The sequence below is a fragment of the Pimephales promelas genome, chromosome 22 (genome assembly GCF_988280905.1).
Source record: "Pimephales promelas chromosome 22, fPimPro1.hap1.1, whole genome shotgun sequence".
Lineage (NCBI taxonomy): Eukaryota > Metazoa > Chordata > Actinopteri > Cypriniformes > Leuciscidae > Pimephales > Pimephales promelas.
This window is the reverse complement of record NC_142790.1, coordinates 8320268-8335934: the sequence shown is the minus strand read 5'-3', so window position 1 is coordinate 8335934 and position 15667 is coordinate 8320268. Positions and strand designations below refer to the sequence as shown.

Here is a 15667-nt window from a genome sequence, read left to right as displayed (position 1 = left end):
ATCAATCAGATATTTACATTATAGGTTAAAATGCCAATAATTCCACATACTAGATAATAACCTGACTGAAGCACAGATTGAATTAGAAAATGTTTTATTCTTAGTCATATTTATAACTGAAGTTCTTCTCATGCATATATAGCTGCACATCAGTAAGCAGAGGCAGGGTCCATCACAGGGGAAGCTAAGCTAGTTTTTGAGTATATGAGTATTTGTAACTATTTTATCACTCCAACTGACTGTGCACATGACATGCTGGTAGTTAGCAGTATACTGTGACTTATGTGTTCGAGATTAGGTTTTGCTGACCTGGTTGTGTAACACTATTAGAATTACTATATTAGAATGGTTGTGTAACACTATTAGAATTAAAATAACTGCAAAAAATCCTTCTGCTCATGCACCAAGGGTACTCACGTAAAAGGCCTCTTCATCTTAAAGTCCCGGGCTGAATTTCAGTCCCAGTACGGCCCTGCCTGAAGGTGTCTGTATCGCTTTTACTAGCACTTTGTAACTTCGGGTTTCAGGTAGGAACCCGAGCACAAAAATACCTACAAAATTCGACCGCTTTACGGCATACGTCACTACCCACACCACCCCAACTTCCTCAGATCCTGATGTGAGTGCTCAACTCGCGTTTGATTGCCGGCTGTATGTTTTCGTCAAAGGCCGAACCAAAACACACATGGAAGAAGGCAACGGTTTTATCAGAGGAAACTAAAAAAAGAAAAGGGGAGAGTGACAAATTAAAAGCCAGGACGAGGATTAACATTGGTCCAGCTTTCGTTTCGCTTGCTGGCGTGAGCTAAAGCACGTCCTGATTTTGCCAAGTGGGAGTTGTCCTGAGACCAATATCTTTATGATGACCCTGGGACAACACCTGCCTCAGCCAATCAACGTTTATGATGTCATCACCGTGTGCCCCCTGTCGAGTCCGTCAAATTTAAAAAAAAGAAAAAAGAAACACACCAACAAGCGCACAAGTTACAAGGTAAGACCAACTTCTTACATTCATTAACAGCAGTCTTGTACTACAACTAAGCATATTTGTTTTTAGAATAAGGTTAGCATTTTTCCTCCAGTGAAGAAATGTAACGCTAATTAATTAACAGGATGTGCTAAACAGCATCGCTGACATTCTGGCTCTTAAAATAAAAACTATAAAAGATGAAAATACTGTTTAGATGTTTATATTTTTATAGTGTACCTAGCTACAAAAAAAAAAAAAAAAAACAGTTTTTTTTTTTTTACAAAAATTAAAATTAAAAATAGAAACAGACTGGTGCGACAGAAAGGTTTCCTAAAATCGGTTTTAAGTAATATTACGTTAGCATTTGCGCGTCGCACTGACCATTCAGACATGTATGATGCGAAAAAATCAGCAACACAAAGATGATGCCAATAGTACAACACAACTTCTTGAGGGTGCTTTCAGAGACAGTGTTATTTTTTATCAACCTTACAGTCCACAAACAGATCTTGTCATAGTTCTACAAACACCATCCATGAGAGACAACCTTCAAGAATATGGAAGAGATATTGTGTTTATGGATGCAACACATGGCGTCAACCAGGATGGCTTTCCTTTATTTACATTAGTTGTCAGGGACAGTCATGGTCATGGCATACCCATTGCCTATATCATCTTGGGAAATGAAAAGCAGGCCACGCTTCAGTTGGCACTGGAAAAGCTGAAACCAACATTTCCTGTAGCTCCAAGGTAATACAAACAGATATACTAGTAAACAAAATAAATGAATATTATTATATAACGTATTGGTACACAGTTCCTTAAGATTAAACTTTTTATGCATGTCTTTATTTCAGGTTCATTATTCAGTTTATTAATTCAACTTCATTTTTTGTTTCTTCAAAGAACCAGAACAAACTTGTATTGATTTCTTAACTGCATTCTCTGATTAGCCTAGGTGTTATCTCCATGTTAACTAATGAACCTTATTGTAAAGTGTTACCTTATTTTCATTAGGTGCTTTATGGTTGATAAAGACCAGGCTGAAATCAATGCTATCCGAAAGGTATTCAACGAGTCACATGTTCTCCTTTGTTGGTACCATGTAACCCAAGTAAGTACTAAGTTAAGTTTGAATGGAGGCTGCTTTGATTTTTCTTATTTTGCATTATAAATCTATTATTGTTGTGCTAAAATTTCAATCAAAAACAGTTACATTTTCAAAACAGCCTGTTAATGCCACTTGATATTGTAAACTGGTATTTTTTTTTTTTTGCCATATCATTTTAATGTATTGTTGGAATTATAAACATATGGGATTTCTAAAGCAATAACATAATTACATTTTTAATGTGGTTTGAGTTCACTTTAACTGTAGACAATTGTTGCCATCAATTGATCACAATAATACTAGTCAAATGCATTAGACTATTTGAATGTCTCACCAGTTTACATTATTTTATATTTCCCCACTATTTATTACACGAAGGCAGTAACTCGCTGGCTGTCAAGATCTGAATCTGGAGTGAGTGGACCTGAAAATGCAGATTCAAGAGCACACATCATGCAGTTAATGTCGGAGCTGAAATCCTGTTCCACGGTGTGTTGTTACTTTTCATTTGTTTTATAGATTAATTATAGGTTGTAGTGTTTTAGTTTTTTTCTCAATGGTAGCAAGCAATGTATGTGGTCAGTATCTCCAAAATGTTATTATTTTAACAGAATAAGAGAAGAAAAAATGGAAGCAGTAGTCCGCAAACAGATGAATAAACATCTTGCAGAAAGTAGATCCAAGAAAACCAAAAAAAAAAAAAAAAAAAAAAAAAAAATAGGATAAAAGATTTGCAACTTTATTTGTGACCTCTGGACCATAAAATCCTGTGAGCTTTTTGGCCAGTTTTCGTGCAAGGTGGACGATATTACCGCCTTCGAAGTTTAATTACGAGATTGAATGGGGTATCTTATATAACAGAATAAGAGGGATCATACATTTTTTTTATTTTAGTTCTGTCCTGAATGAGATATTTCACTTAACAGATATTTATATATAGTCATCAACAAAAAATAATTGCTAAATTTATGATAATGACCCCGTTCAAAAGTTTACAAAAGTAAGAATTATTTCAGCCTATACTTTGAGGTGGATCATTGTTTTAGTTACTGCAAATAGAATCAGTATGTTTGTTTATGCTATTATCATTCATATAGGCCTAAATAGCTTTAGAAAAATGTATCAAGAACATGACATTCTCAGTACACTAACTGCACACACTAGGATTAAGGTCTATGTTAAGGATTACCTTTATAACTATTCTAGTGTAACTATTCTTACACTAATAACACAAAACAACATAATTTTCCTTGTCCATTTTTACAGGAACATGAATTCAAGAAAAAAGCTGAGACGTTTCACTGCCAGTTTAAGAACTTAAAAGATGTCTGCAAGTACTTTAGGAACCACTGGGAGCCAATTGGACTTCTGTGGTCTAACTTCGGAAGATGTTATAAGCATGGAGACTCAGAAACAAACAATCTAATAGAACGGTATATGTTTTTATGCATGTTCACCTCATTTATTAGTGGGATAACTGAAAGCTAGCATGGTGTTTTGCATATTTTTTAATTTGTTTAAGAGTACATTGTATTTTTTCAAACCTGTTGCTGCTGCTCATTCAACATACTGATCTCTCTGCTTTCATTTACGTTATAGCTTCTTCCACCGTTTAAAATACCAATTCCTCTGTGGCGTCCGGAATCGTAGATTGGATCATTTGATTGATGTGCTACTGAACAAGACTGGCTGGTATTTCAACATAATACAGGATTTGCAGTCTGCTGGGAGGATCTATAACCCTCTGGAATGTAAAATGGAAGAAATAAAGAAGTCTGCTCAGAGGATGCTAGACAATGGTTGGGACACAGCAGTTACTGCAGCTTCAACAGAAACATACGTATACAATGTTCCATCAGAAAATAATCCACATGTAGTTTACCATGTATGCCCTGCAGAGCAGTTCTGCAATTGTCTCGCTGGTACAAGGGGGCGTACATGTAAGCATCTCATTTTATTAAGTCTTCTCACTTGTGGTAATGGTGAGACCTTTCCAGATATGGACACACAACTGCAAGCCCATGACAACAACTTGATTCAAAAGAATAAGTATATCATTTCTACAAAGCCTCACAAAACACTTGAGGTTGAAATCTTATTTGGAAGAGCAGTATCAAAACCATGTATAGTGACAAATGTATGTGACTGCTGTACTTTCTCACATCATAAAAAATGTGCTTGTCTACTACTTGCAAAGGGACTTTTAAATGAGATGAGTGAGATGACATCAAAACATGCAATTAACATTTCAGTGGGGCCTATACATGATGAAATTGCAGGTGAAGATAGGCATAGTACAACTATCAGGAAACTGGAAAGCATATTGAAGACTCTACAGACCTGGGAGAGAATTCCTGAGGACATTGCCCATAAAGTCAATGAACTTGAAGAGCAAACAAAGAAAGAAAATATAAACTTTAAAAGATTTGTGCGACCTTGTGATGAGGACAATTCGCGTAAAATACGCCCACTATTTGCAAACAGAAAAAGAAAGACTGACAGAAACACTGCCTCAGAGACTAGGACAGATGTCACATCAAGTTTTCCTATTAAATCAAGAAGAAAACACAAAGCAATCAGTGGTCCAAAAAGATACAAATAAGGTTTGACAAGAACTTTTTATTCAAATGGAGTTTTGCCATTTTATTAAACATTTTACTTGTTCTCCACTATGAGTCCTCCAGAAAAGTTACTATAAAACAATTGACTTGATTGTTCACATTTCGATGTTTTATTAACAAGTTTCGGGAGGATCACGTTCTAATGATCAAACAATCAAGTCAGCCAGCTGTCAGCAATCAGTAATCAACTGGTTCACTCAATCAGCACAAGTAAAGCCTATAAAAACACACAGTTGACTCACCCTTATTCCTCGACTGTTCTCAGCATTTGGTGTACTGCTTTGCAAAAAGATGTCCCAAATGCAACTTTCAACATCCGATGACGACCTCAACCATGCTCCGCCGCCATCAGCTGGCCCCAGGACAACTTCTCCACCTGATACCGCCTCCGAGCCCCACGTTTCATCTCGTGGGCGCCGGTCGGTACAAACAACTCCTTGCATGCCAAGACGCCGGGGCTTACCCTCACCTCCACCGGCGAGGACTCCAGCTTCCTCCCCAGCGTCCTCCTATCGTTCGGCCGTGCCAACGATTCCGCCTATTGAAAAGTGGACAGTCTTGAGTCTAAGACAAGCGCTGATAAACTCGGATTTTCAGCCCTCGCGCAGGATGACTAAAGTGCAACTCTACAACATGTACGTTACCTTGCAATCATCAAACATCTCTCCTAGATCCACCCCAGGTTCCAAGGCGGCCAGCAGGCCGGGAAATTCTCGCGAGGCCCTGAACTCGCCTCGCCCGACTCTGCAACCTTCCCGTACAAGGTCTGGTTTTCCGCGCGCTTCGGCCCGGAGCGCCAGGATTTCTGCGAGCCTGGGTCGCGCTCCAGATTCCACCGCCACGAGACATCACTCGCCTCTCGCTTCATCTCAGCTTTTCAGCACGGCGCTTCCCGCCGCAGCGCCATTCACAGCTGGGCCCGCCGGCTCACATTCCGCTTCCCAGTTTTTTCCTCCTGCTGTTTCTAACCCCTTTCCTCTGCAGTGGCCTCCGGCTCCCGTAGCAAACGCTAGCGTGAGGTTGCCTCCGCTAGCGGCAGAGGCTCAAACTTTCCACCAGTTTCCTGCGACTAACCCCTCCCCTTTTCAGTGGCCTGCAGCCCAAGCAAGCGCAAGACCACCTCCGCTTGCAACACAGGCTCAGGCATCTCATCCATTTTCTCCTTTTCCCTCTGGTGCTTATTTCAATCTTCCTTCTCAAGCCCCACAGGCCGACCTAAGCGTGAGGCTGCCTCCGCCGACAGTCGCAGCCCAGGCTTCTCTCCCTTACAGCTCTCTTCTAAATGCCAAATCACAATATTCTCTTTTCACAGCTTCCCCGATGCCAGTTCCACCAAACGCCGTCGCTCTGGAGCCTCCCCCGGTGACTCAAAACATCCGAGCACAGATTATGGCAGGTGCGGATGTAGATCTCTCACATTTACTTTCTCTTTTTCCCGTATCCGATTCCAACCGTCAGTTAGACTGCGGGGATTTTTCAGTCACTTTAAAAAATCAAAATACACATTCGTCACGTTTACTTTCTTTTCCAGAGTTTTCAATTGCTTTCAGCCACTACACAGACATCATTTGCTCAGCCTTCCCCCATAGGCGACGCGAACTGAACGACTATTTAGCACTGATAGCCGAGCTCGCGTTGTCCTACGGGGGAGGGCACTTTTACACTTACCACAAACTCTTTTCAGCAAAATGCGCCGTTAGGGTTTCTCAGTGGAACCAATGCCCTTACTGGGGAGCACTAGACACTGACTTACACAGTAGAGTCTTCCTCGGCTGCAGGAATATTTCCTGCGCGGTCTGTAGGTCAGTGTCGCATCCCACGACATCGTGTCCTCAAGTTAACCCCTTCGTTTCTCCACGCCCTGAAACAGCTCCAGTCAAATCCACTAGCTACACACCAAGACCGGCGACTAGCAACCTTCACGAGGCTAAATTCAGCTCCAGAGCACTCACAGACAACAAACAGCCTTGCAACAATTTTAACATTGGCAAATGCACCAGGCAGCGTTGTTGGTACTTGCACATATGCAGCTTTTGCGGCGGTGCTCATGCCCGTCCCGTATGCCCTGTATATAAAGATGCCAATAAAAAATCTAGAAATTATTTATCGACTCCTGTGAATATTTCTCGCCTTTCCATCGAACTAGCTCACCACCCGGACTCCGAATTCACCGAATATCTGCTGTCTGGCCTACTACACGGCTTTAAACCTGGAGTGGTTTGTCCGCTCTCCCAAAACATCATCTGCGATAATCTCCAATCGGCTCTCGCCGAGCCCGATGTGGTAGACAAACTGATTAAAAAAAAAAAAAAAAAAAAAAAAAAAAAAGAAGTCGAGTCAGGCTTTATGATCGGCCCTTTTGACGAGCCTCCTTTCGAAAATTTTCGCATTAGCCCCATTGGAGTGGCTACGAGAAAGTTTTCAGGTAAGAAACGCCTCATAGTCGATCTGTCAGCTCCACATAAGTCCATGTTCCCAAGCATTAACAGCCTGATCCCACTCAACGAATTTTCTCTCAAATACCACGACGTAGATCACGCAATCGACCTGATTAAAATCGTGGGTCGGGGTGCCTGGCTCGCAAAAAATTGACATCACTTCAGCTTTTAAAGTGATGCCCATCCACCCGGATTCATGGCACTTATTCGGCGTGCGCTGGCATGAGAAATTTTATTTCGCCGTACGCTTAACTTTTGGATGCAAAAGCAGCCCCAAAATTTTCGACATGCTATCTGAAGCCGTTTGCTGGATCTTGTCAAACAATTACACAATTCCTCACCTCATTCACCTGCTGGACGATTTTCTAATAATTTCGCCTCCTGGCGCCATTCCAGCAGCCCAGATCCTCACAGTTCAAAAAGTCTTTTCCGAGCTCGGAATCCCCATCGCCCAGGAAAAAACCATGGGTCCCGCTACATCCATCGAGTTCCTTGGCATTAATCTAGATTCAGTTCGATTCCAGGCCTCCCTGCCCAAGGAGAAAATTGATAGGATAATCCTCATCTCATCTACCCTCGCGGACAGTCCAGAGTGTTCCAAACGCGAACTCCTATCCATGCTCGGCCACTTAAACTTAGCCATGCGCATTATTCCACAAGGCCGCCCTTTTATTTCTCATCTCCTCTTTCTCGCGTCTTCAGTCCACGCACTAGAGGATCTAATTTCCATAACTCCGGCATGCCGCGACGAACTCGGGCTATGGATAACTTTCCTTAAACAGTGGAACGGCCTATCCTTTTTCTATAAGGATCTAATTTCCTCCCCCCTCGACATCCAGCTGTTCACAGATGCAGCCCCCTCTGTTGGCTTTGGAGGGTTCTACCAAGGTCGCTGGTTCGCGTCTACGTGGCCCCCCCAAATACAGGACACGCTTCAGTCCTCTGCATTATTCGAGCTCTACCCTCTCGTAGTAGCAGCCTTCCTGTGGGGGAAAGAATGGACTGCTAGCAGCATTGTAGTGCATTGTGACAACGAAGCTACAGTCCAGTGCATTAATAAAGGCCGTTCCCATGCACCCGCTCTAATGCCACTTTTAAGACGTCTAACCTGGATTTCCGCATGTGACCAATTTATCTTAATCGCAAAACACATCCTCGGCTCAAAAAACCAAATTGCTGACTCTCTGTCTCGCTTTATGTTTCAGAAATTCAGGATGCTGGCTCCAGAGGCGGACGAGCTCCCAACTCCAGTACCTCATTATTCGGAATTAATATTCCCATAACTCACCCGCAAAAATCCCTCCTCAACAGATCGCTCGACACCATTCTCCAAGCTGTTTCCCCCAGAACTCTCCAATCCTATGTGACCGCATGGAGATGTTTTAAAGCCTTCCACCTTTCTTATAACACGCCATTCCCTGATTTTTCCCTCCTTACAATAACCTCCTTTATCTCTTACCTCGACAGTGTCAAAAACCTCCAAGTCGGGTCCATCAAAAGTTATTTAAGCGGCATCCAATTTTTTCACAAATTTATCCACGGCGCCCCTCTCCGGAAATAAATAATTCACAAACCTCCCTCTTGATTAAAGGCATCCAACGATCCCAGCCCACCCGCCCGGATACCAGACAACCCATTACTTTAGATATTCTCACTAAATGCATTCAGACCCTCCGCACAGGCTACCGATCCCTCAATACCTCCCGCACACTCGACGCCATGTTCATTCTAGCCTTTTTGGTTTCCTAAGATGCTCTGAACTGGCTATCACTTCCAGATTTGACCCAAAAATCCACCCAAACATCTCAGATCTCTCAGTGCTCGACAACGAAACAATCTCGTTTCTGATTAAACAGAGCAAAACAGACCAAACCAAAAAAAAGGCCACTTCATATATATTTTCAACCTCTCGTCACCAATTCAACCGTTCCAAACTATATTAGCCTACCTCCAACTGAGAAACTCTCATGCAAAATCCCCTCTCGAACCCTTGTTCATCGACGATTCTAACAAACCCGTGACACGCTTTTGGTTCCAAAAACACCTAAAATCTGTTCTCCAACTTTCAGGAAAAAAAAAAAAACTTTTTCGAGTATCCATTCCATGCCTTCTCGTTCTTCATCCGGCAAATATTGATCTCCCAGCGAGAGCCATAGCGAGAGCCTTCCTGGTCGAGCTTCTATGTCTTCTCTGTCTCCGTCCAGCAAGTATTGATCTCCCAGCGGACCCAGAGACAGCCTTCCCAGTCGAGTAATTATATCTCCTCTTTCTCCGTCCATCGAGTATTGATCTAGCGGACACAGCAAGAGCTTTCCTGGTCGATTATTTATGTCTATTATTTCTCCGTCCAGCGAGTATTGATCTCCCAGCGGACCCAGTGATAGCCTTCCCGTTCGAGTATTTATACCTCCTCTTTCTCCGTCCAGCGAGTATTGATCTCCCAGCGGACACAGCGAGAGCTTTCCCGGTCAATTATTTATATCTATTCTTTCTCCGTCCAGCGAGTATTGATCTCCCAGCGGACCCAGAGACAGCCTTCCCGATCGAGTACGTGTATCTCCTCCTTCTCCATCCAGCGAGTATTGATCTCCCAGCGGACCCAGAGATAGCCTTCCTGGTCAGGTACGCATATCTCCCCTTTCTCCGTCCAGCGAGTATTGATCTCCCAGCGGACTCAGCGAGAGCTCCCTTGGTCGAGCATCTTCATCTCCTCCTCCATCCAGCGAGTATTGATCTCCCAGCGGACTCAGCGAGAGCTCCCTTGGTCGAGCATCTTCATCTCCTCCTCCATCCAGCGAGTATTGATCTCCCAGCGGACTCAGCAAGAGCTCCCTTGGTCGAGCATCTTCATCTCCTCCTCCATCCAGCGAGTATTGACCTCCCAGTGGATATAGCCTTACCCTCCCAGTAAAGCATCTATGTTTTTCTTTCAGGACTGGTGAGGCTTACCGATGCCGGGACCTTTGCCACAAGAACCCTCCCGTTCGGACACCGCGAGCTCTCCCAGCCAAAACTACCAGGCTCTCCTTGAAATGCCAGCCCGCCAATCTCTGCGCTCTTTTCGGGGGGTCTTTAAGCAGGCGGCTGTCCTTTACTTACTTTGCTTTTTGGGGAGTACTCTGGGTTCGGGCCCAATTTCCGAGCTCGGAGCCCTCCCCCCGGACAGCACGCCAAATACGCATAACTATTTTTATTCTCTGATCATTAGTGAGTGTGAACTCGTGAATCGATGTTTTATTAACAAGTTTCGGGAGGATCACGTTCTAATGATCAAACAATCAAGTCAGCCAGCTGTCAGCAATCAGTAATCAACTGGTTCACTCAATCAGCACAAGTAAAGCCTATAAAAACACACAGTTGACTCACCCTTATTCCTCGACTGTTCTCAGCATCCCTCCACCACCCCATCTCCTCACACTTGCCTAATTATCTTCCTAAACAGAGATACGGGGGGAGTACTCTGGGTTCGGGCCCAATTTCCGAGCTCGGAGCCCTCCCCCCGGACAGCACGCCAAATACGCATAACTATTTTTATTCTCTGATCATTAGTGAGTGTGAACTCGTGAAGTACTATAAAACAATTGACAACGAAAATAAAAGCCTTCTCAAATATCAAATAAAGTAATGAGCTTTTATTTTTTTATTTAGAAATAAGCTGATAACAGCAACAATTAGTACATGTGTGCAGAAACATGGGTACTGTTTATTTCAAAGAGTCCTCTAAAAAGGAAAAGAAAACCTCAGCCGCTGTAGGCCCGAAGCGGTGGGTGGCCAAATCCAGCTCAGATTCAGGACCAAGGTTCCCTATCGAGGGAACTCAACACTGCGTCGATCAAATCGACTCTTTGGGGACGCTCCCTAAGCGTGTGCCTCTGAAGTATGAATGAAACTAATCCAATCCTGATTGGTGTTGCATCGTGACGTAACATGTGACGGCATACCCGGAAGTATAAAAGTGACGCTGTCACAACACACACTAGCTTTTCGCTCTTCAGCAAGCGCTTTATGTTGAAACTGTCTGTCTTATTTGGTGTTGTTTGTCTTATTATTGAAAGAAAGTATGGCCAGTGAACAATTCAAGAGGTGTGTGCATCCCTGCCCTCGTTTCATCACGGGTGGGGACGCACACTCTCTCTGTGTGTATTGTTTGGGAGTGCAGCACGCACGGGCAGCTCTCGAGAGGGGCTGCTTGTGAAATGTGTGAGGCTTTGCCTATTAGAGTGCTGCGCTCCCGGCTGGCGTGCTTTGACGAGCACGGTCAGGCTCGCGTTCCCCAGGGTTCCGGTCCCGCATATGTCGAGGCGATGCGGCGACTGAGATCCTGGGGTTCGCAGCGGGATCTGGCGGAGGAGAGTGAGAATGCTGAGGCATTTTCTCGCTCGCCATCGGCTGGTCCCGCAGCCTCTGAGAGTGGTGTGGGAGCCCGCGCTGCGGTTTCTCCTACCCGCGATCAGGTCCCGGTGCTTGAGCTGTCTACTTCTGAGGAAGGGGACGTGCTCAGCATCGATGCGGACGACCGTGATCTCAGCACGCCATCACGCGGCCTGGGTTATGAGGAGCTGGTGGAGGTTGTGACACGCGCTGTGGCCAGACTAAACATCAGCTGGCCACAACATGAGCAGGAAACGCAAGTCACCAGTAAAATGGACGAGCGTTACCTGCAGCGCAGGTCACAGCCTCACCGCCGGGGTCTGCCGTTTTTCCCTGATCTCCATAAAGAGATCTCGAGAACGTGGGAAAGACCGCATTCGTCCCGTATTTCGAGTCCCAATGTAATAGATTACAGCAATGTTATGGGGGCTCGAGATATGGGATATGGGAAGATGCCGAAGGTGGAGGAGGCTTTAGCGAGCTATCTCTCTCCCGAATCGGCGTCTTCCCTAAAGACCCCGGTGTTGCCTAGTAAGCCCTGCAGAGAGACATCTGCATTGGTGGGCAGGGCTTACATGGCGGCGGGTCGGGCTGGTTCGTGTCTGCACTCAATGGCGATTTTGCAGGCATACCAGGCCGACCTCCTGAAAGATTTGGATGAGGGGGAGGGGCCTACTCCTGAAGATGTCGCGGAGTTGAGGAAGGCCGCAGATTTGTCTCTCCGGGCCACTAGGGAAGCGGCCAGCGCTATTGGCCGCTCTATGGCGGCCATGGTGGCCACGGAGAGGCATCTGTGGCTGAACTTATCTGGTATTAAAGAAAAGGATAGGTCCTTCCTGCTGGATGCGCCGCTTTCGGCTTCTGGCCTGTTCGGCGACGCCGTTAATTCGGTTGTCGACAGGTTTCAGGAGTCGAGAAAACAATCTGCGGCGTTCCAGCAGTACCTCCCCCGGAAAGCGAAGGCCAAATCTAGTAGGGGGGGGCAAAGCAATCAGCCCCAGCCATCAGCCAGCTCCTCCCACAGGGCAGAGCAGAAGGAGAGCGTTTCCTCTAGAGCCCCCCCTCCGGGGTCTTGGCAACAGAGGAAACGCTCCCAAAAACCGAAGTCCTCCAGCCAGAGGGGCGACCTGAGGGACGTCATTCAGGCTAAGAGGACTTCGGAAAAGAGGTCCTAGCCAAGGCAGGACTTCAGAGGGCTGCCCCCTCCGCAGTGAGACAACCGAGGTTGTTCTCACAACGGGGCCCTCTAGGAAAAGATGCAGGTCCGCCGTTAACAGCGCTTCGGGCCGCATCAATTTCCAGCGAAAAGACACCAGAGGCCAGCCTCGAGAGGCTGGTACCCTTAGCAGATTTTGTAGAGGGATGGTATCATCTTCCCAACATATCTCCATGGGTCCTGCAGATAATACGAGTTGGGTACAGACTGCAGTTCGCGCACCGCCCCCCCAAGTTCTCTGGGGTGGTGCTCACTGCGGTGGTCCCAGAGCAGGCTCAGGTGTTGGAACAAGAAGTACAGACTCTGCTGTCGAAAGGAGCCATAGAACGTGTTCTTCCGGTAGACAGGGAGTCCGGGTTTTACAGCCGGTACTTTATAGTTCCAAAGAAGGATGGGGGGTTAAGGCCAATTTTGGATCTCAGGGTGTTGAACCGGTCTCTGAGAAGGTTCAAATTCAGAATGTTGACCATTCCAACAATCGTGAGTCAAATCAGATCCGAGGACTGGTTTGTCATGATAGATCTGAAAGACGCCTATTTTCACATCTCCATCCTTCCTTGTCACAGGAGGTACCTGAGGTTCGCTTTCGGGGGCGAAGCATACCAATATCGGGTTCTTCCGTTCGGCCTAGCACTCTCTCCCCGCACATTTACCAAGTGTATGGACGTGGCCCTTGCTCCACTGAGACTTCAGGGGATTCGCGTATTGAATTATCTCGACGACTGGCTTATTTTGGCCCAGTCTCGGGAGATGGCAGTTCGGCATCGAGATGTTGTTCTTGGCCATATTCAAAAATTGGGGTTAAGACTCAATTTGAAGAAGAGTGTGCTAGAACCGTCCCAGGGCACGACCTTTTTGGGAGTCGTGTGGAACTCGATTACAATGCAGGCACGTATGTCTCCCGCACGTATCGAGTCAATTCTGGCGATGGTGTCCAGGGTGAGGCTAGGTCAGGCCGTCACTGTGAAACACTTTCAAAGGATGCTGGGCCTCATGGCAGCGGCATCCAACATTATTCCTCTGGGCCTCCTTCACATGAGGCCCCTCCAGTGGTGGTTGAAGACCAAGGGGTTCTCACCCAAAGGAAATCCGTTCCGTATGATCAGAGTAACGCGCAAGTGCCTTCAGTCTCTGCAAATATGGAAGAAGCCTTGGTTCCTATCCCAAGGGCCAGTGTTGGGGGTGTCATGTCGCCGGGAAACCGTTTCGACAGACGCCTCCCTTACGGGCTGGGGCGCGGTCATGGACGGCCGCTTTACCAGGGGTCTGTGGAAGGACCATCATCGCACTTGGCATATAAATTGCCTGGAGATGATGGCGGTATTCAAGGCTTTGAGGAGCTTCCTCCCAGACATCGAGGGTCGCCACGTCCTTATACGGACAGACAATACGTCAGTGGTGGCCTATCTGAACCGACAGGGGGGACTCAGATCGCGCCCTCTGTGCAAACTGGCGCATCAGATTATCCTTTGGTCCCAGGGAAAGATATTGTCAATAAGGGCAATGTATATCCCAGGGGTTCAGAATCGGGGAGCAGACATCCTGTCGAGGCAGGGGCTGAGGCCCGGGGAATGGAGACTTCATCCGGATGTGGTGAAGTCGATATGGGAGAGGTTCGGACCGATGGAAGTGGATCTGTTTGCGTCTCGAGAGACGTCCCACTGTCCACTTTGGTTCTCCCTCTCACATCCAGCCCCGCTGGGGTTGGATGCCATGGTACAGGCTTGGCCGAGGCTTCGCCTGTATGCTTTCCCCCCGATCGCTCTGCTCCCAGGGGTCCTGGAGAGGGTCCGTCAAGAGGGCATCAGTCTACTTCTGGTTGCCCCGAGATGGCCGACACGACTATCTATTGTCTCAGGCGGAGGGCACAATCTTCCACCCTCGCCCAGAGTTGTGGAAGCTGTGGGTCTGGCCTCTGAGGGGGTTCAGCACCTAAATGCTGGCTTATCAGCTGAGGTGGTTGAAACCATACTTAGCTCTAGGGCCCCATCTACCAGGAGATTATATGGCCTCAAGTGGAAGGTGTTTCACACTTGGTGTGGAGAACGAAGGTTGGATCCAGTAAACTGCCCAGTGGCTTCAGTTCTGGAATTCCTTCAGGATCGTTTCTCTGCGGGTCTCTCCCCGTCCACTCTTAAGGTGTACGTGGCTGCCGTTTCGGCTTTCCACGCGCCAGTAGATGGTGGACCTCTGGGGAGGCACCAGTTGGTCATTAGGTTTCTCCGTGGTGCTTGGAGGATGAGGCCGGCGATCAGGTCCAGGGTGCCTGCCTGGGATCTGGCAATAGTTCTGGAAGGGTTGTCCCTCGCTCCCTTCGAACCTTTAGAGTCGGCTTCGCCTAAGGACTTAACGTTGAAAATGGTCTTTCTCTTAGCGATTACCTCTCTTAAGAGGGTGGGAGATCTCCAGGCCCTGGCGGTAACGCCAGCTTGCTTGGAGTTTGCCCCTGGCAAAGTAAAGGCCTTTTTGCACCCGAGTCCGGGCTACGTGCCTAAAGTTCCTTCGAGTACGGCTCGCTCTGTAGTCCTTCAGGCATTCCATCCTCCACCTCATGTGTCGGCGGGAGAAGAGAGGCTTCACTTGCTCTGCCCCGTCAGAGCTTTGAGTGTATACTTGGAAAAGTCTGCTTCTTGGAGAAGATCTGACCAGTTGTTAGTATGCTTTGGGTCACCTAAGAGGGGGCTCCCGGCGACCAAACAAACTATAAGTAACTGGATTGTCCAGGCTATTACTGAGGCTTACAAGGTGCGTGGGGTTCCTTCACCTTTGGCCTTAAGGGCTCACTCGACTACAGGCATGGCTTCCTCTAGGGCCCTTCTGTCGGGAGTACCTCTGCAGGAGATTTGTGAGGCAGCCGGCTGGGCTACCCCGCATACTTTCATCAGGTTTTACAGTCTCAGCCTTCCCAGTACGCCCGGTGCACACGTACTCGGCCCTTGC

At 46.7% G+C, this 15667-nt stretch overlaps 1 protein-coding gene across 1 annotated transcript; it reads left to right on the top strand.

Moving 5' to 3' along the window:
* Window positions 1-1490: 1490 nt before the first annotated feature.
* LOC120476154 (uncharacterized) lies at window positions 1491-4683 on the top strand. Its single transcript, XM_039667110.2, has 5 exons — window positions 1491-1720; window positions 1988-2084; window positions 2460-2570; window positions 3348-3514; window positions 3681-4683. The coding sequence occupies exons 1-5, from the start codon at window positions 1506-1508 to the stop codon at window positions 4681-4683; spliced, it is 1593 nt and encodes a 530-aa protein (XP_039523044.2). The 5' UTR covers window positions 1491-1505.
* Window positions 4684-15667: the final 10984 nt, after the last annotated feature.

Coding starts and splice junctions, on each gene's coding strand:
- LOC120476154 (XM_039667110.2), top strand. CDS start 1,506: ATGAGAGACAACCTTCAAGAATATGGAAGAGATATTGTGTTTATGGAT. Junction 2,571..3,347: donor AGCTGAAATCCTGTTCCACG/GTGTGTTGTTAC, acceptor CCATTTTTACAG/GAACATGAATTCAAGAAAAA. Junction 3,515..3,680: donor ACAAACAATCTAATAGAACG/GTATATGTTTTT, acceptor TTTACGTTATAG/CTTCTTCCACCGTTTAAAAT.